At 58.5% G+C, this 19,447-nt stretch overlaps 1 protein-coding gene across 2 annotated transcripts in view; it reads right to left on the reverse strand.

Moving 5' to 3' along the window:
- The window catches only part of STIM1 (stromal interaction molecule 1), a 95,763-nt gene extending 79,611 nt beyond the window's left edge, over nt 1-16,152 (reverse strand). Inside the window, exon 1 of one of the 2 annotated variants that reach the window (XM_086630628.1) lies at nt 16,044-16,152. In XM_086630628.1, the coding sequence (XP_086486754.1) occupies nt 16,044-16,152 (109 nt within the window). The remainder of the gene's footprint in view (nt 1-16,043) is intronic. The other variant, XM_086630629.1, reaches the window with a different exon arrangement.
- Between the last annotated feature and the right edge of the window lie 3,295 nt (nt 16,153-19,447).

Genomic DNA, 19,447 nt, shown 5'->3' on the forward strand with positions numbered 1-19,447 from the left:
CACAATGGAAGAGAACGCACGCTCCGGCATTACTTACAGTGCTTTTGAACTTGATTTATCTAAACCTTTACTGGGACCGGTACCACTGGCTCTCAAACGCAATTGCAGGAGACAGGTCTGGACGAGGGAGAAGCGAGGAGCTTCTCTGGACATGCAGCTGCTGCAGGAACCTCCCAGTCTGTCCCACCAACAGCCCCATACGTTCCAGGGCGGGCGGCGGCGTGCCGCGAGCGAGGGTGGCCTCGGCGGCCAGTACGAACGGACATTGTTGGCTTTTCCTTTGGTTCTCATCCACAGACACACCAGGTAAAGCTCTTACGGGTGAGAACTTAGATTAAAAAAATGATCTTGGTACGGCTGGATGTTCCTCCTCGGACAGGGCAGCGGAGCTGCACCTCCATGGGAGGCCACGTGCTGCCTCGTCAAAGACACCCACTGTCAGGAGCACGTTCAAAGGGCTGCCCAGCTCTGCAAAGCTCAACCATGCGACACAAACTGTCTTCTGCAAACCCTCTTTGTATGAAGGACCAAGAAAACGGGTATGAAAAAGTTATCAAAACAAAGGGAAACCATTCCTCTAAGAAATCCACATCCTGGAGGGACACACGGCTCCCGACCACTTTATCGGTCAGAACTTGCGCTTGTGTTCCAGGCCAGGTTGGATGGGGCTTTAAGCAACCTGGTGTTGTGGAAGGTGCCCCTGTCCACGGCAGGGGGGTTGGAACTGGATGACCTTTTAGGTCCCTTCCAACCCAAACCGTTCTGTGATTCTATGAACTTGCCTTTGGCAACCCCGGCCTCCTTGCTGGCCAACAAACACTTCCCACCCCAATCCAAACCTTTCCTCTGCCTTCACAAAGGGATTTGCTGAGCTGACACAGGCAAGAAGCCTATTTTTTGCTACTAAGGTTCAAATATTGGGTTTCTAGTCTTTCTTGATTAGCATAAACATAGCGGGTCCGAGATGCCCCGTACCACCAGTGACACCTCCCGGGAAGGGACACAGCGTGCCGCCTGGCCCCACCGCCGAGTTCGAGTGCAGGGTGATGAGCAGAGCACAGGACGTCGCTTCCCCCCACGAGCACAGCCTGGGAAAAGCGGTTTATCCACAACCACTCGCTGCTTCTCCATCTGGACACGGCTCTGAAGGTGTGGAAGAGACCCCGTGAGGGCAGCCGACCCAGCAGACGAAGAATCAAGGTGCTGAATTTACTTACAAGCCAACCCAGATTTCAGTGGATCCCTCATCACAAACTGCACTGAGCCGTGCCCAGGAAGCGACGGATGTCCCACTGGAAACAATGGATGTCCCACAGGCAGAGCCACCAAGCTGACAGTTGCGAGAGGGTTCAAGTCCCTGCTCTGCCAGATGACTTCCTGAATGACAACGGTATCTCCACACTTCATCCTTCATTTGAAATAGGAAGACTAGTGCTTCCACATCCTGCAGCATCGTGAGGTTAAATATACTGGAGACCTGAGGAGCTCTGCGGAGTCTGAAGCAACATTCCCAGTGCAGTTGTTGGGCAGACACTGGAGAGAAACCACCTTTGCTCTCAGGTCCTTTCTGGACTTAACTAAGGAGCAAGAGTTGGGTTCGTTTTAAAAATTAATCATTGCATGACAGAATGGTTTGGGTTGGAAGGGATCTCAAAGATCATCCAGTTCCAACCCCCCTGCCATGGGCAGGGACACCCTCCACTACACCAGGTTGCCCAAAGCCCCATCCAACCTGGCCTGGAACACTGCCAGGGATGGGGCAGCCACAGCTTCTCTGGGCAACCTGTGCCAGTGCCTCAGCACCCTCAGAGGGAAGAATTTCTTACCCCAGTGATTGCCAGTCTGAGTTATTCCCCCAACCCCCCGGAAGCAGAAGTGCAGTTCCAAAAGTGAACAAATTACACACTCACAACGGGAAGAAGGAAGAGGAGGGGTGAAACGTTCCCCTCCCATCGCATCTCGGCCAACCACCACCCCGGCACAGATGCTCTCGGCGGGAACGCCGAGCGGTACAGCCCCCATCCCGCAGGCACGCCGCGGCCGCGCCGCTCGCCCGCTTTCCTGCTGCTTCTCCTGCGCGCAGCCCGGCCCAGCCGAGGTGCCGGATCCTCCCAGCACTCCCAGCCTCAGCCTCTCCGGAGAGTGACTGGGCGACCGCAGTGCTGGGATTTGGGGCTCCCTGTGCTCACAGACTGACTGTTGTTCTTGCAAAAGACCTCAGTGGTGCACAGATCGGGGCAGAAAATAGCCAAAGGCTACCAAAACTAGCCAAAGGCTACTGAAAATAGCCAAAGGCTACCAACGAGAGACCCGGCTGGGGTGAGCCGCTCCGCACGGAGCAGCCTGCTGGGGTAAGCGCTACGTCTCCTTGCAGCACGGTCACAGGGAACAGAAAAGCATCTCAGACATTTCACCTTGTTAGGCTGGCTGGCTGAAAATAGCCACAGGATGAAAAACAAACCAGTTGGACAACTCATCCGAACCCTGCCGCTACAGCGGGCAGGGAGCAGTGAGCCGGAGACAGGGCGCGGGACGAAGACGGAGCTGCCTTCTGACTTCAGCTCTCGGTGCGTGGAGCTCCAGAGCGGCGTCAGAAGACGTCGGCACTTGTCACTGCAAAAGGGACATCTCATCTAGTGGTGGCTGCTTAAGCGTCCTCTGTAACCCATGGAAAGCAGCTTCCCAGTACCTAAAGGGGCTGCAGGAAAGCTGGAGAGGGGCTTTGGACAAGGGTGTGGAGTGACAGGACACGGGGCAATGGCTTTAAACTGAAAGAGGGGAGATTTCGATGGGATCTAAGGAAGAAATTCTTCCCTCTGAGGGTGGTGAGGCACTGGCACAGGTTGCCCAGAGAAGCTGTGGCTGCCCCATCCCTGGCAGTGTTCAAGGCCAGGTTGGATGGGGCTTTGGGCAACCTGGTGTAGTGGGGGGTGTCCCTGCCCATGGCAGGGGGGTTGGAACTGGATGGTCTGTGAGGTCCCTTCCCACCCAAACCATTCTGTGATTCTATTAAAGGAGCAGGTGTTTCTGGAAAGCAGTTCCTCCACCTAAGAGAGGCAGATGAAACAACCCCATGAAGACACCCATCTCAGCAGCGATGGCACGGGAACATTGGACAATTAGATTATGATACAACTTCTAAATGACAAACTCGGAGGGTTGAGCCTCACCCTCACAAAGTCACATAAACATGAAACACTTTTTCTCATTTCCCAAGCGGGGGGAAAAAAAAAAAGAGATGGGAAACAAAAATAACACAAGATCCCACCCCCTACTTTTCCTACCAACAGCTGTAAGCAAAGTTTAGTAAAATTCATGCTGCCGCCTGCAGTGTGGGAGAGGAGCACCAAGTGCCCCCAGATATCCCTTTCCACCTCCTTCCTTTTTTAAGGATACAACAATACAAGAATTCTATGATTCTAACAAATTAAAACAAACAAGAAACAGGAAAACCTGTTTATCTACAAAACACGAGTGCAGATCTTCAGGAAACAGAGTGGCCCACAAGAAACCACAAAGAGCTGCACGATGCCAGCCATGCCATGCCACGCCACGCCACGCTTGGCAGTCGCGGTGCTGCCAGCGTCCAACCAGCCCAGCCTCTCCTCCGGCTGCAGAAGAGCCCTCCGACCCCCTGCTCCAGCCGGGGCAGCGCAGGGCACAGCCCCAGAAGCCCCACTGCCCTCCTGGCAGCTGCTGAGAGCTTTTGGGACGGCTGAGGGACTTCCAAAGGTTCGCATGACGGTGACAAACGAATCTGTGCGCTCCACCTCCAGCTGGGAGAGAAGCCTCCGGGCACGGTTTCAGCAAATGCCGAAGGAAACCACAAGCAGGACGGTGCTCCCACGGTTCTTAGACACACGGAGGCTCCGCGGCACTGGGAGCACTCCTCTGCTTTCCAGCGATCACGGCCATGGCTGGGTGACCCGAGCACCTCTGTGCTCCGCCAGGGCCAGCAGGGCAGCACCCAAGGTGGGATGAGGGCAGCACCCGAGTGAGGCCGACTGTCCCTTCTGCACCAAGAGGTCCCTCTGCCTGCAGGGCTGCCGGGTGTGTTGCCATCACCATTCCCACAAATGCATCCGTATCACAGAGTGGTTTGGGTTGGGAAGGACCTCACAGATCATCCAGTTTCAACCCCCCTGCCATGGGCAGGGACACCCTCCACTACACCAGGTTGCCCAAAGCCCCATCCAACCTGGCCTGGAACACTGCCAGGGATGGGGCAGCCACAGCTTCTCTGGGTGACCTGTGCCAGTGCCTCACCACCCTCAGAGGGAAGAATTTCTTCCTTAGATCCCATCGAAATCTCCCCTCTTTCAGTTTAAAGCCATTGCCCCGTGTCCTGTCACTCCACACCCTTGTCCAAAGCCCCTCTCCAGCTTTCCTGTAGCCCCTTTAGGCACTGGAAGGTGCTGGAAGGTCTCCCCGGAGCCTTCTCTTCTCCAGGCTGAACAGCCCCAACTCTCCCAGCCTGTCTCCAGAGCAGAGGTGCTCCAGCCCTCCCATCATCTCCGTGGCCTCCCCTGGGCCACAAAGATAACTTCTAAATTAGTTTTCACACTCCCCAGTTTCACACCTCCTGGAGTATCTCCTCCTTTACCCAGAGGGCCCCAGGACACAGCTTAATTAAACAACTCCTCCCGAAGCAAGCCAAGCTGCAGGATGGCCGTTTCAAGCCACCACTCCTGCTGGACCCAGAGGACCCTCCTGCTCCTCCTGGCACAGTGGCAGAGGGCTGCAGCTCGCACCTCCCGGGCCACCCGCAGCCAAAGCCAGCTCGGGGCTCCCCGCCGCGTGCCCTGCTGGCAGAAAAGGTTTCCATCAGCTCTTGCCTTGAGGCTCAACATCGTGCTGGTGACATCCCACTACGGGTCACCTCTGGGGAGCTGGGAACCTAAAATGCCGTGTTCACCCTCTGAGATCCTGGGCATCTGCTACGGAGCCGAGACGGGGGCTGCTCTGGCCGAGCCCAGCACGATCCCACACCAAACCCCTCTGGAGCTCCTCTGAGCTGCCCAGTTTGTGTGTCTCAGTCCCGGTTCGAGCTGCTGGGCTCACCACGGGGGGGACTGGCCGAGCAGAGGGGCACAGCTACGTGTGCGAAGGTCCACAGATCAGGCAGGTAAAAGCACGGGCACAGACAAGCCCTTCTTTTCTGATCCTTTCCACTGTTTCACAAGAAAATAAATTTCTGCTCCTCATGTGGTGGTGAGGCACTGGCACAGGTTGCCCAGAGAAGCTGTGGCTGCCCCATCCCTGGCAGTGTTCAAGGCCAGGTTGGATGAGGCTTTGGGCAACCTGGTGTAGTGGAGGGTGTCCCTGCCCATGGCAGGGGGGTTGGAACTGGATGGTCTGTGAGGTCCCTTCCAGCCCAAACCCTTCTGTGATTCTGTGATTCTATGTTATAGAGCAGATACATGGTGAAATAATGGGGAACACCGAATCGTCGTTTCCTTTCCGAAATGCTCAGAGTTGTGATAGGACAAGGGGTAATGGTTTTAAAATAGAGGGAGGTAGATTCAGGTTGGATATTAGGAAAAAATTTTTTACCATGAGAGTTGTAGAACACTGGAACAGGTTGCCCAGAGAGGTGGTGGATGCTCCATCCCTGGAGACGTTCAAGGCCAGGTTGGACGAGGCCCTGAGCAACCTGATCTAGTTGGAGATGTCGCTGTTCCTTGCAGGGGGGTTGGACTAGATGGCCTTTGAGGGTCCCTTCCAGCCCTGACCATTCTATGATTCTATGATTCTATGATTTTTAATCAATTATTTCCACATAAACGTTTTATTCCTGATTTATGATTTCCCTTCACCTCCTACAAGCCTAATGTCACTGATGATGGGTCAGACTCTATTTGTAGAAACATCAAAAAGAGGAGAAAGTGTAAAATCTCCACGAAGGCCTGCCCTCCCACTAACAAGGTTGCTACAACAGCCACCAGCCCTGGTGTGAACTGGCATCCTCAGCAGGCAGGACCAGCTCTCCCATGCAGGGTTAGGCAGGAATTGCACCTTAACAGGCTGATCGTTCCGGAGGTGATCCTCACCATACTTGAAATCCTGGAGCTTTTCAGGAACAAGCACAAGTCCTCCCACCAGCACACAACGACATACTTTGATTTTTTGCCTTAAAACCACAAAGCAGCTAAACCAAAAAACACTCGGGCGGCACTAATAGCAGCAGCTACTCAGCAAACAGTTTTTTCAGAAATTATTTTTCCCTCCAAAAAGATAAGGTTTTATCCAGCATCTGTCTATCTATATCAAGGAAAAAAACAACTTTTTTTTCCTTCGTCTTACTCACACGCTAATTATGCACTGGCACTCTTACAAATCCAAACACACGCATTGCTTAGCAGCTTTAATGCTGAGTTATTTCTCCTTTTCCTGCAACACAAGGCTGAACCCGACCAGCACAGGGGCAGGCTGCTCAAACGAGCAAGCTGCTCGTTTGTAACTCAGACGAGGAACATTCTGAAAGTTCTCCTGTTTATTACGTGTTTATTACCCCCGAGAATGGCAGAACTGCAGGCACCAGAGCTCAGAACCTGAAGCAAGCGAGGTAAACCGACCTCAAAACTCTGCCCTTCAGGGGAAAAAAAGATGTAAGAAACACCCAGCTACAAAACCAGCGTCTTTTCTTGCAAAACATGCGGCCCGAGCGCGTGTTTGTTAACAAACATCATAGAATCACAGAATGGTTTGGGTTGGAAGGGACCTTAAAGATCATCCAGTTCCAACCCCCCTGCCATGGGCAGGGACACCCTCCACTACACCAGGTTGCCCAAAGCCCCATCCAACCTGGCCTTGAACACTGCCAGGGATGGGGCAGCCACAGCTTCTCTGGGCAACCTGTGCCAGTGCCTCACCACCCTCAGAGGGAAGAATTTCTTCCTCAGATCCCATCAAAATCTCCCCTCTTTCAGTTTAAAGCCATCACCCCGTGTCCTGTCACTCCACACCCTTGTCCAAAGCCCCTCTCCAGCTTTCCTGTAGCCCCTTTAGGCACTGGGAGGTGCTGGAAGGTCTCCCCGGAGCCTTCTCTTCTCCAGGCTGAACAGCCCCAACTCTCCCAGCCTGTCTCCAGAGCAGAGGTGCTCCAGCCCTCGCATCATCTCCGTGGCCTCCTCTGGCCCCGCTCCAGCAGCTCCATGCCCTTCTTGTGCTGGGGACCCCAGAGCTGAACACAGTATTGCAGGTGGGGTCTCACGAGAGCAGAGCAGAGGGGCAGCTTCCCATCACACCGCTGCCGCTGCCGCTTCCCGCAGCCTGCCTGGGCTCGCTTACGCCTCCTGCAATTCCAAAGCCCTGGCAGAGGGAAGGGGCGGCGCAAGCGCGAGGACGCGGAGCTCCTCAGTGGGATGAACCGCGCTCACAAAAGGCCGTGTTTGCCGCCGGGGGTCCGGCAGACGCCCCCCGCAGCAGCGGGCACCAACACGTGCACGTGGCACACGGAGGTGATGGCTCACGCTGGGGAGGGAGCAGCTTCCAGGAAGGCTCCGTGGTTCCCAAAGCCAGCCTGCCCAGATGTCCGCGGCACACCGCGAGCTAATGCCTTTTCCAAAGCAGAAAAAAAAATAGGTTACTTAAAAATAGGTCCGTAATCCAAACACCCAACCATCCCGATCCCGTTTCATAAACACGCACCAAACATCGGTTATCTTAATGACTTCCTCATGCTCCTCTGATGGCTTCCGTGCCTTTGGCAGAGGTGGGTGCTTCGCCCTGCAACCGTCAGTAAAAACAAACATCTCACCCGGGCACGGTCGTGCCATCGCCCCGGTTATCGCCCCATGGCACAGAAACGCTCACCTTGGCACGCGACGGCACCAACCCCACCCCGATTGATTTAGTTTTAATAGTTTATTTAGTTTAAATAGTAAGTTTAAAGAATAATTTACAGGTAATGCTCCCCCCCGGTGCCCAACGCTCGGTTCCCCAGTGAGCCGCGCCGGCAGAACGGTGGTTTTTAACTCACAAGCTCGTGGTTTGAGGCAGAATCATAGAATCATGGAATGGTTTGGGTTGGAAGGGACCTCAAAGATCATCCAGTTCCAACCCCCCTGCCATGGGCAGGGACACCCTCCACCACACTTCTCGAGGCTCCCACACCCCGCAGGAGTAACGGAGCGATGGCTTAATTAGAGAGACCATCGTCTGTGCCCGCCTGAGGACCAGCACCGACTGCTAGAAAATGGACCGGAGTCATGGAAGTGCCAAGGAAATTAATCACACAGGACTGCCAGGAATGATTAAAATGAAGGTAAAGGAAAAATTCAAGACTGCCAGAGAGACCCGCTTGGATCACAGAATCACAGAACGGTTTGGGTTGGAAGGGACCTCAAAGACCATCCAGTTCCAACCCCCCTGCCATGGGCAGGGACACCCTCCACTACACCAGGTTGCCCAAAGCCCCATCCAACCTGGCCTGGAACACTGCCAGGGATGGGGCAGCCACAGCTTCTCTGGGCAACCTGTGCCAGTGCCTCAGCACCCTCAGAGAGAAGAATTTCTTCCTTGGATCCCATCGAAATCTCCCCTCTTCCAGTTTAAAGCCATTGCCCCGTGTCCCGTCACTCCACACCCTTGTCCAAAGCCCCTCTCCAGCTTTCCTGTAGCCCCTCTTTAAGTGACCACCCCAGGAGCACACGGCGAGGGCAGGTGGGTGGGTGAGATGGCCGCTGCCTACGCGCGCCCAAAGCATCTCTCCAACTCCAGAAGCCATCGGAAGCCCTCGGGGAGGGAGGTGGGGAAGAGCAGAAGGTCCCGTCGGCTGCACTCTGAGACGGGGAGAGGGAATCGAGGCGGCCCAAAAGCCGCGTTATTAATAGCGCTCGGCTGCTGTAACGACGGGCGATCAAATCTCCTTCTCCGGCCGCGGAGCAGAGGGACTCCCGGCTTGTGCTGCACACCTTCACCCCAACAGCAGCCAAAACAAAGCCCCGTCCCCTGCTCCCAGCACGGCCCTGCCTCAGCCAGTATCCGCAGGGCGGCTCAACGCAGCTGGATCCCCCAGGGAAAACGTACCCCACCGGGTACCAGAGGGCTCATTCCAGCAGGAATCCCAGAGCTGCCCCAGTAAGTGCCGCAACGCACCAGGCTCCAGCCTGCTCTGCCTGCTCAGTTTATTTCTCCCTACCTCCGTGTTCAAAGCAAAGCTAATTAATGAAGTGAACAGCTTTTTCCAACACTAATAGGTCGTGCAATTAGGACTTTCGGAAACAGAACACGAGGCCGGTCACATCCACGCAGCCAAAGGCAGCAAAAGGGTCGGAGCTGGGCGCCGGTCCGGGCTTGGAGAGCTGCGACGGGACAAGTGCCACCACGTCTCTTTTCAATCAGCGCAGCCGCCGAGCTCAATAAGCAGGCAGAGAATTTTTAGAAGCAGAGGGATAACCTCATGGAAAACTGTTGCCTTTCAATCACCTGCTCATACATCCTCCTTTTAACAAAGGAATCCAGGTGGAATTACACCAGGATGCCCTTCTACTTCCCTTCCCTCACCAAAAAACAGGCAGATCTTGAAATAAAGCTCCTTGCACAGTAATGCAGTTCCCTCTGCAGTATCGGTGTAAAGCACAGCGTGTGCCAGGCAGACACCTGTCCCCTGCCCGGAGGAGGAGGAGGAGGAGGAGCAAGGAGAGAATTATGATGTGCCAGTACACAGCGAGTAGCCCACGAGCCAAACACAAACCGAGCAGGTAACAGAAAAGCAAATTCTTTTGCTTTCTTACTCCCTCCCCGATGAGGCACAGCTCCATTTCACCACCATGGCCAAACCATCGCAGACCCCGCCGGTCCCCGCTCCGGTCCGCGCTCCGACAGCTCAGCCTCTCCCGCCTACGCCTGCCAGGGGGTCAAAGCTAAAGTCAGGTTTTCCTCTCCCACTGGGACACGGCACGGGCAAAGGCGGTAAGCGGCTCGGAAAGCCTGGGCAGGAGCTTTGCAGGTACTTGCACGGGCACAACTCCTGAGAAAACGCACACCCCGAAGAGCTCGGCGCCGCCAAGTCGCTCCGGGACAGCGGCACTGCGAGCTCCACCAGCAACGCTGCCCCTTCCAAAGTACTACCTGGCAGGCACGTGAGGCACGAAGAAAGTTGCTTTTCAAAGTAATAAATAAACAAATTTAGAAAAATAATAATCAAAATCCACTCTCTGATCCAGCTGAGCATCACTCCAAGTTTCCGGGCCAACACAGGGAAGAGAAGCAGCAGGCAGGAGCCAGGAGCTACCAGCCCAAACACACATCCAGCCAGCCCCACTCTGCTTCTACACGAGGCCACGGTTTGATGCCAAAAGACAATTCCTCCAGCTCTCAGAACAGGGATTCCTCGAGATGAGTTTCAATCCTAAACGAAGGAAAGGCTCTGCAAGGCACTGAGGTTTCCAATCAAGCCAGTAAAGAACATTGACCGTTTCCTGGCAGAGTTTTCCAAGTATCCTCCAAAACTACTTTTCCTCCCTCGCCCAGCCCAAAGCTGCTACTCGCACACGCAACTTGCACCCAGCGGAAGCGTGCACCCAGAAAGAACCGACTGCAGCTAAAGCAAAGGGCACAGTGGCAAAATCCTTCCAGTCCTGGAGGCAGAGATTCCTTTAAAAACCATTTCACCGTACCGCAGGGAAAGCACAGCAGCTCATCGCATCTCACCAGCCCTCCAGGTCCGTGGGAAAGACAGAGTTCCACGAGTTACTGCAGGGAAGGTGCGTTCCGACCAGCCGGGTCGTGGACCTCCTCCAGGCTGTGGCCCAGGGCAGGCTCCCGGAGAACTCGGAGGTTTCCAGCACCCCAACACGGGGGATGAAATCCTGCAGCGGTTCTGCTTACGCAGCACTGGGAGATGAACGATCAGAGAGCGGCTGGATCAACGGTATGGCAACCAGCCACCTGTACCACCGATCCTATGCTGACCTCCTGGTCCCAAACGATGAGAGTTTTATCACAGAATCATGGAATGGGTTGGGTTGGAAGGGACCTCAAAGATCATCCAGTTCCAACTCCCCTGCCATGGGCAGGGACACCCCCCACTACACCAGGTTGCCCAAAGCCCCATCCAGCCTGGCCTGGAACACTGCCAGGGATGGGGCAGCCACAGCTTCTCTGGGCAACCTGTGCCAGTACCTCAGCACCCTCAGAGGGAAGAATTTCTTCCTTGGATCCCATCGAAATCTCCCCTCTTCCAGTTTAAAGCCATTGCAACTCATAAAAGCATCTTACTTGCTGCAGCGGACGAAATCACAGCTTCTGGCAAAGGAAGAGAGGACAAACGTGGATTTTGGCATCATGGTGGGTGACGTAAGCAAACTTTGGCACCATGACATAAACGCCCTAACGTAACGTGTCATTAAGTAAGCAACCAGCGATGATAATCTTTAAATTGGCAGGTGAGAAGTAACCACCCGTTTGCGTTCCCACCTCGCGAGATGAGTGCATCACGCTTCCAAAAGACACCAAGTCCACTTTCTCTCCACGTGTCAAGAGATTTCACTGCAAGTTCAAAGTCCAGAAACGATCACTTCCCAGGCTAGAGGTTTTGCAGCAAAGGATTAACTTCCAGTAAAGCCCTGCGTCTTACAACAAGTACAGCTCTCAACTGCAGCGCTTGGACACAGCATCCTCATCCAGAAATTATCTTTTTCTCCCTCCTATCAAACTAATGACTAGTTAAAAGCTTGGGGCTGTAGCTCCCCTTCATCACACTTTTTCCATTAAACATCAATGTTCCTGGGTTTACGTGTGGCTTCGGCTCAAAGAGCTACAGGCAAACATCATAACTTTGAGCTTCCAGGTTTTCTTTTGATACCACCTTAATGTTTTTATAATTTGCATTCTGGTAATACAGCGAACCCATCAGCTGGGCTAGGAGCTTCCCATATTAAAACGCTACTCAAACAAGAGCAAAGACAGCTCCAGAAATCCTGTGATCGAGGAATCAAGACAGGGAAGCAGGAGAGAAGCACCAGGAGAATGAGAAAGGAAGGGAAAGAGGAGCTGCTGTGCCACGGCATAAGTAAACGCCAACCCCTGCCCTGTGCCACCACTGCACTAGGGGGTCCAGCCCCTCACCAGCTCCTTGGACTGTGGCTCCCGGGCACAGCACCACCAGGGCACACGAGAATCACGGTGCCCAGAAAACGGGTCAACCTCACCACGCTACCCAGAGCCCATCATTTAACTGCTGCAGGAAAGAGAGGCAGGGAAAATCCACACCAGGATCCCCGGCCTGTCTAAATGATGCCAGAACGGGGACCCAAACGAGACCCCGGACCTCCTCCAGCACACGCAGCGCGTGGCAGGTACGGCTCCGCATCCCTACGGGTGTAAGGGCACCGAAAGCCATCTCGGGATGAAATGCAACAAGGCTCTGGGGAACACAGACTCGTGCTATTTCCATATCATTGTCGGGAGACGGAGCAGGCGTGAATCCGGCACAGCAGACGGCTGTAGATGAAAAGTATCACGATTAAGGGAACCAGGAACGAATCCCAGCCATCCAAAGCCCAGTTGGTTTTCCTTGGATCTACCACAAACACACCCGAACCCTACCTGAAGGTCCCCGGCGTAAGCAGCAGCGACATTCATCGTCCACCCAGGCGGGTCTGCGCAGAAGGCGACCCAGTAAAAGGTCAAGATCAACCTCACTGGTATCAGTCAGTGCGACTTGACAAAAAACAAGGCGATCGAGCAAGCTTGCTATTTCTACCGAGACAAAATGCAAAAACTTTTGACCAAAAGAGTTGATGGTGCACATAAAACTTCCGTAAAACGTTTGACATAACCCGGGACGACGCTCTGATAAGGATTATTGCCAAGGGAAAAAGGAACAAGACCTGGGCAGACTACAGCAAGAAACTGGGCAGGGACAAAATCCCACCTCCTGGAAGTCATATTTGCAATAACGAGCACGAGGAGCCCCTCTTGCCCCTTTTAGAGGGGGGGTGTACGAATATTCCCAGGGCTGGGAGCTGCCGCCAGACAAATTCATGCTAAAAATAACCACCAGCGGGTGAAAACAATAACGGCAGGGTGACTGTCAGCACATCCTGCGCCGCGGCGGGGGGACCGGCCGCCTTCTTCATGACACCATGTTTGATAAAACACAAAAAATACGCTGCTGGGAGATCCAGAGGGTCGAGCACCTCCGGGGGTCCACGCTGCCGCGGGGGTCGGAGCACGGACGGGCTGTCCTGGGCTCTCCAGCATGCACCACCCTCGTCCCGACGCCGCGCGAAATGGCTCCGGCGCGTTCCAGCACAATCAAACCCACATCTGATACAGGCAGGAAAAGATCAAAGATTAAGGGCTCACCGGCCACGCTTGCCTTTGGGTGAGTCAGAGCCGGGAGAGGATCTCATTTTCCCTGGAGTTCAGTCACCAGCTCTAACTTGCCTCCACGGACAAAATTACCCATTTTCAAACTCTTAATTTAAAAAAAAAAAAACACCTTAGGAATCGGAAACATATCCTAATCCTCGATAAAGCGTGCCGATGCATCCCTGGAGCGCGTGCAGGAAGCTAAGCGACCGAGCCTAACGAGCAAACGCTGCTCAAACTCACGCTTCCGCTCTTGACAAACACTTTCCTGCATCTCCTGGAAAATTTCACTGTTCCAGGGAGAAGTGACCGGCGCTGTCATTTTTTTTTTTTTTATCATTAAAACCATGCCATGCCAAAAAAAAAAAAAAAAAAAAGAAAAGAAAAAAAGAACCCTCTCACTTTTGAAAATGTGTCAAAAAAAGAACCCTTTCACTTTCAAAAATCCATCAAACACCTACCTCTGCTTCACGGTAAGAGCCTGTGCTGTCACGGACCTGTGCGCATCCAGCACCGCCCTCACCTTCCGCTCCCAGGGAACACGCAGGGAAAAGCGCCGTGGGCTGCTGGAGGATGTTCACCGCACCGAGCTGCGAGCCACAGCTCCAAAAGCTGAGAAGCGAACGGCTCGGAGGACACATTAAACTCTGAGCTGCATTAGCAGAGTGCCACAAGCACCACCGACCCTCCCAGTTACCCCAGTGAGGGACGCGGGGCAGTCACGCTGCGGGCTACCCGCGTTCGGAGTGAGCAAATCCCTTATCGACCGCGTTCACCTGCACGTTTTGGGTTTCGACCCGCTCCCCTTGCAAGGTGCCACGTGCCGCTCTGCAGGTTTTTAAACCCAGCAGTAAGCAGGACATACCAGCCGTGAAAAGGCAAGAGGAGGGAAAAGCCCCTCTCTTGCAGGGAAAGCCCCCCAGTAGGTGATTTTATTAAAGACACCAGGTCTGGGTTCTGCTCCCTGCTCTGCCTCTGCTCAGAGAGAAGAGCAAGTCAGCAGCTGAATCACCAGGGCTGCCACACTTCTGCAGGGCCTCCAAAAATAACTCCTCTGGAAATTCCTTGGAGGCATAAACCTTGCTTCATCGGGACTGCAGAGATCCAGTTTCCTTAGTGGAGCAGACTGGATGTGAACCGGCCCCACCATTCAGGATGACATATAAAGAACATGCAAAGAAACTTCTTACAGAACAGGCAGCACGCAGTCGGTATTAAAGAAAAAAAGTGAGCCACATAAATCATGCCGTCGCCGAGATGAAACAATCTGCCTGCCCAGGAATCAGACACCGAGTTCCCGATCGGCCGCCTGATACCGCGCTCCCGGGGACTGGCCCTGTTCTCACCGAGCAGCTCCGTACACAAAGCGAAACGCCTTCTTAGCAACGCCGCTGCGGCAGCTTCCATCCCTGCGAGCGCGGCCACCCACGCCTGCACCTCCCGCCGCAACCGAAAACCCTCCGTGAGCTCCGGCCCCGCTAACGCACCGACCCGAAGAGCTCGGCCGGGAGCAGCCCTGCACCCGCGCAGCGCCTCCCCGCCATCATTAGGCTTCAGGGCGCTCACCGCCTTTCTTTACCGCCCCGAACCAGCGCGTTATCCCTCGTGGAACCCTCCGGAGCGGATCCAGGCTGCGGATGATGGCGGTGGAGGTACAGGGGCCACCCAGATGCCAACAGCTCTGCTCGCTGCCGCTCAGACGGGCTGGCCCTCGCCCAGACCAGCACTGCTTCGGCTTCAGTGGGAGTTCTCCCTTTCAGAAACCAATTTACTTCCTCACCTGCAACGCTCACAGGACACAACTCACTGGGTTTTTCCGTTAGCAGGTGGGAACTCCGTGCTGCTGCAAGGAAAAGGCACGGAGCTGAGGGTTTCGGCCTCGCCACTGACAATGAAACGTACATTTTGTTGAGCAGCTCCCAGCTCTGACCTCAGGGACCGTCACAAGGACACACAGCAGACACCAGTGCCCACGGTGGCTTCACCAGCTCCCGACCCTCCGCCCAGGCTGGCTCTGGCAGCACCGCGCCACCAAAGCCTGGCTCCCAGGGGAAAATCCACCCAAGCCCGGAGAGGCTCAGGCTTCTCCTTTTTTTTTTTTTTCCACTAGGTTGGTGGATTTTGGGGTAGCGGGGAGGGAAAAATAAGGGGGAAAACAGAACAGCTGGCTGTTAGGTCTTTGCTACCCCTGCTCTCCAGGGTCAGAGGTGGGAAAAGCTGATGCCCGGAGCGGGGTGAGGGCAGGACAGGACAGGAGAGGGCCGGCCAGAGGCTCCCCCAGCCCACCCCCTCCCCAGCCCGGCTGCCCGCCTGGGAATGGCCTTAAAAATCAACAACAACAAAAAAAAATCAAACCACCAGCATTTTCTGAACACGCCGAGTCACGACCCAAAACTCGCCGCACAACGCTCTCGCTCGCGAACAGCCGGACCCCATCGCAAACACAAACACGGATTATTTTTGGCGCTCCGGCCGCTGCGGGCTCCCGACCCGCGCCCGGGGCTCGGCGGCAGCGGCTCTTACCCAAACCGACGGGCGGCAGCCCCCGGGGCCGGCACCCCGGGGCACAGCGCGCCCGGACCCACCGGGTGAACGGCCGAGCCCCACCCCCCCACCCCCGCCGCCGCTCGGCCGGCACCGGGAGCTGCGGGACGCCGGCGGGAGCGCGGCCCCGGCTGCGCGGGGAAGGGGTGCGAGGGAGGCGGGAGCGCGCCGGGTCTCACCTGCGATGGCGGTCTCGTCCAGGTGGGGCCCGAGCGGCCGCTCCCCCCGGCCCTGCTGCAGCAGGAGGCCGCACAGCACCCACACGGCCACTCCCGACCGTAAATCCATTTCCGCGTCTGTCTCGCCGCTTCCCCCGCCGCTGTCAGCTCCTCCTCGGCATCGGCGCCGGCGCTGGGGCCCGGCCGCTTCACCTCCGCTCGGCTCCGCCGCGGCCGGGCGGCAGCGGGCTGGGCGCTCCGGGACAGGCGCTCCGCGGCTGCGGCCGTCACCGGCGGAGGGACCGCGGGTTATTTTCCGGTAACGGCCCCGGAAACAGCCCCGAAGTCCGCCACGCGCCCCCCCCCCCCGCAGTGGTCTCTCCCGGGGGAGCCTCCCCCCCCCCCCCCCCCCCGCAGTGATCTCTCCCGGGACAACCCTGACCCCCCCCCCCCCAGCAGTGGTCTTTACCGGGACAACCCCCCCCGCGATAACCTCTCCCCGGTCAGCTCCTTCCTCCGCAGCGGCGGGCCGGGATCTCCCGGGACAGCCCCCCCCCCTTCCCCGCCGCGGTGGGCTCTCCCGGGGCAGCCCCGTGTCCCCGTCCCCGTCCCCCCCCCCGTAGCGGTGGTCTCTCCCAGGCCCCCGCCCGCGCGCCCCGCCGCGCACCGGGCCCTGGCGCCGCCGCCGCACGCTCGGTGACAGGGGGCGGGGCCAAGCGCCGCCGTGCGACACACTCCGCGGGGCGGGGCCGCCCCGCGCCGCCGCCCGGCCAATCAGGGGCGGGCAGCTGGCCACGCCTCCCGCGCCCCTCCCCTCCCGCCCGCGCCGGGCTCCCCGCGCCCGCTGCTGAGCCGCAGCGACCTCTGGCGGCCGCAGAGGGAGGGCGCCAGGCTGGGCGTGGGGCGGTAGCAAGGCGTGGAAGCTAAGCAGGAGTGGCTGCGTGTGGCGCCTGGATGGGTGACCTCAGGCGCACACGTCGCCTCCAGCCCCGGGGGAGGCGGGTCAGAGCACCCCGGCTCATGGGAGCATCCCTGTTTGTCCGAGCACCTGGCTCATCAGAGCACCCCCGGCTCATCGGAGCACCCCGGCCCATCAGAGCACCCCAGATCGTCAGAGTACCCAGCTTGTCAGAGCACCCCACTTATCAGAGCACCCCGGCTCATCGGAGCACCCCAGCTCATGGGAGCATCCCTGCTTGTCCAAGCACCTGGCTCACCAGAGCACCCTGGCTCGTCAGTGTACCCCAACGTGCCAGAGCATGTCGACGAACCACAGCACCCTGCTGCTGCGTCACACTTCGGCACCCCCCGAGAGCTGTGACACCCCGCTGGGGCCATGTGCTCCCAGCAGCATTGCTGGTCACTGGCGCTGGATCGGGGCCGTCGGGCCCTGTGGCCACCAGCACCCAGAGCCCTCCAGCCCATGGTGGCAATGGGAAGATCAGGGGCTAAGGTTTCACGTGGCCTTTTCCCTCAGCACCGGGGCTGAATGCGAAGCTCCCTGTAGGGGTTGGATCCAGTCCCAGAATAGCCCTGTGGCTGCTGGCCCTGGGCAGCCGTGTCTCGCCCATGAGACCCCTCTGTCCCAGGGCTGGCAGCTGGGGACCCTCATGGACTGCTGGGGGGACCTGGCCCTTGTGGGGCCTCCAGCTTGGGGGACTTGGCCCATGCAAGGACCCTTGTGGCACCTGGGTCTCCTCCGGCCCTGACCCGGCAGGATGAGGCCACGCTTGGTGGGCTCTGCCCCTGCAGCAGCCCCAGGACCCTGCTGTTCCAATTTGGGGTGCAGCAGGGTGGCCCTGGTACCCCCCCAGGCACCTGGTCCCCACCGTCCCCATCTCTCCCCACCCAGATCCCAGCAGCAGCCCTTGGGTCGGGGCTGCCATGTCCCCTGCCTGTCACCCCCCTCGTGTCCCCAGGGACTCCCAAAGCTCCCAGTCCCCTGGGCTAGCAGTGGGCTACCCCAGCCTGCCTCTGTCCCCAACCCAGTCCCATCCCTGTCCCTGTCTCTGCCATGCGGAACCCCCCAGCACCTCTCCCTGGCCCCAAGCCCTGGGGCAGCCATGGGGGAGTGTGTGGGTGCTGGCGCGGGGACCAGGCAGCCTGGGAAGGGCGAGGTCCCTGCTCCCAGCCCGGCCCCGGGGTGCAGGACCCCGTTCTGTGGTGGTCCCGTGGGGATGGACACAGCTCCAGCACCAGGTACTGGACCCCTCCATCGTCCCCGGAGGTGCGGGGGTCCAGGGCCCCGGCACAGGGGTCCTGCCTCGAACCTGCCCCCGGCCCCACAGCCCAGCGCTGGAGACGAGGTGGGCTCCCGCACCCCCTCCCTGGGCTCCAACACCCCCGGTCCGGGGTCCTGCACCCCCAGCCCGGCTTTCGTACCCCCAGCTTGGAGACCTGCACCCCCAGCCTGTGTTCACACACCCCCACCCAGGCTCCTGCACCCCCACCCGGGCTCCCGCACTCCCACCCAGGCTCCTGCACCCCCACCCGGGCTCCTGCATCCCCACCCGGGCTTCCGCACCCCCACCCGGGCTCCTGCATCCCCACCCGGGCTCTCGCACCCCCACCCGGGCTCCTGCATCCCCACCCGGGCTTCCGCACCCCCACCCGGGCTCCTGCATCCCCACCCAGGCTCCCGCACCCCCACCCAGGCTCCTGCACCCCCACCCGGGCTCCTGCACCCCCACCCGGGCTCCTGCATCCCCACCCGGGCTCCCGCACCCCCAGCTCCCGCTTCCCGCCCGTCCATCCTCTGGGTGGCAGCCGGACCCCGCTCCAGGGGTGGCGGTCCCGGGGTGGGGGGTGCCGAGGGGCGCAGGGGGCTGCGCTTCCCCCGAGAGGCCCCCCCGCCGCCGCGGGCACCGTCCCGAGGGAAAGCCCCCGGCCCGGGCCGAGGAAGGAAGCGGCGGGGCGGGCGGGGGCCGGGCGCGGCGGAGGGAAGTTTCTTCGCGGGACCGCCCGGGGCGGTGAGGGGAGGTGGCCGCAGACTTCCTCCTCCTCCTCCTCCTCCTCGTCCTCCTCCTCCTCCTGCTGCTCCGGCCCCGCGCCCGCCGCCCGAAGCCGCCGCGCCATGTCCCGGGGTGAGTGCGGGGCCGGGGCGGGGGGGGGGGGGGGGGTCTCCGCTGGGCGGGAACCGCCGTCCAGGCGAGCGGGGGGGGACCGGGTCCCGCCGCTGGGACGGGGGCACCCGGCGGGACTGGGAGAGGGCGAGGGGTCTGGCTCCCGGAGCCGCGTCCCGGGCTCCCACCCCCGGGGTGCCGCTGCCAGGGGGTCCTGGCCGGTACCGGATCCGGGTCGCGGGGGCCAGGGCGGGGGCGTCGGCAGCGGGACCTGTGCGGGGCGAGGCGGGGGCTACCGGGGGTCCAACTGGGCTACCGGGGGCCCGGGGTGCCCAGGGCGTTGGCCCAGCCGCGCAGCGGAGC

The sequence above is a fragment of the Tauraco erythrolophus genome, unplaced genomic scaffold, assembly GCF_009769465.1.
Source record: "Tauraco erythrolophus isolate bTauEry1 unplaced genomic scaffold, bTauEry1.pri scaffold_45_arrow_ctg1, whole genome shotgun sequence".
Taxonomy (NCBI): Eukaryota; Metazoa; Chordata; class Aves; order Musophagiformes; family Musophagidae; genus Tauraco; species Tauraco erythrolophus.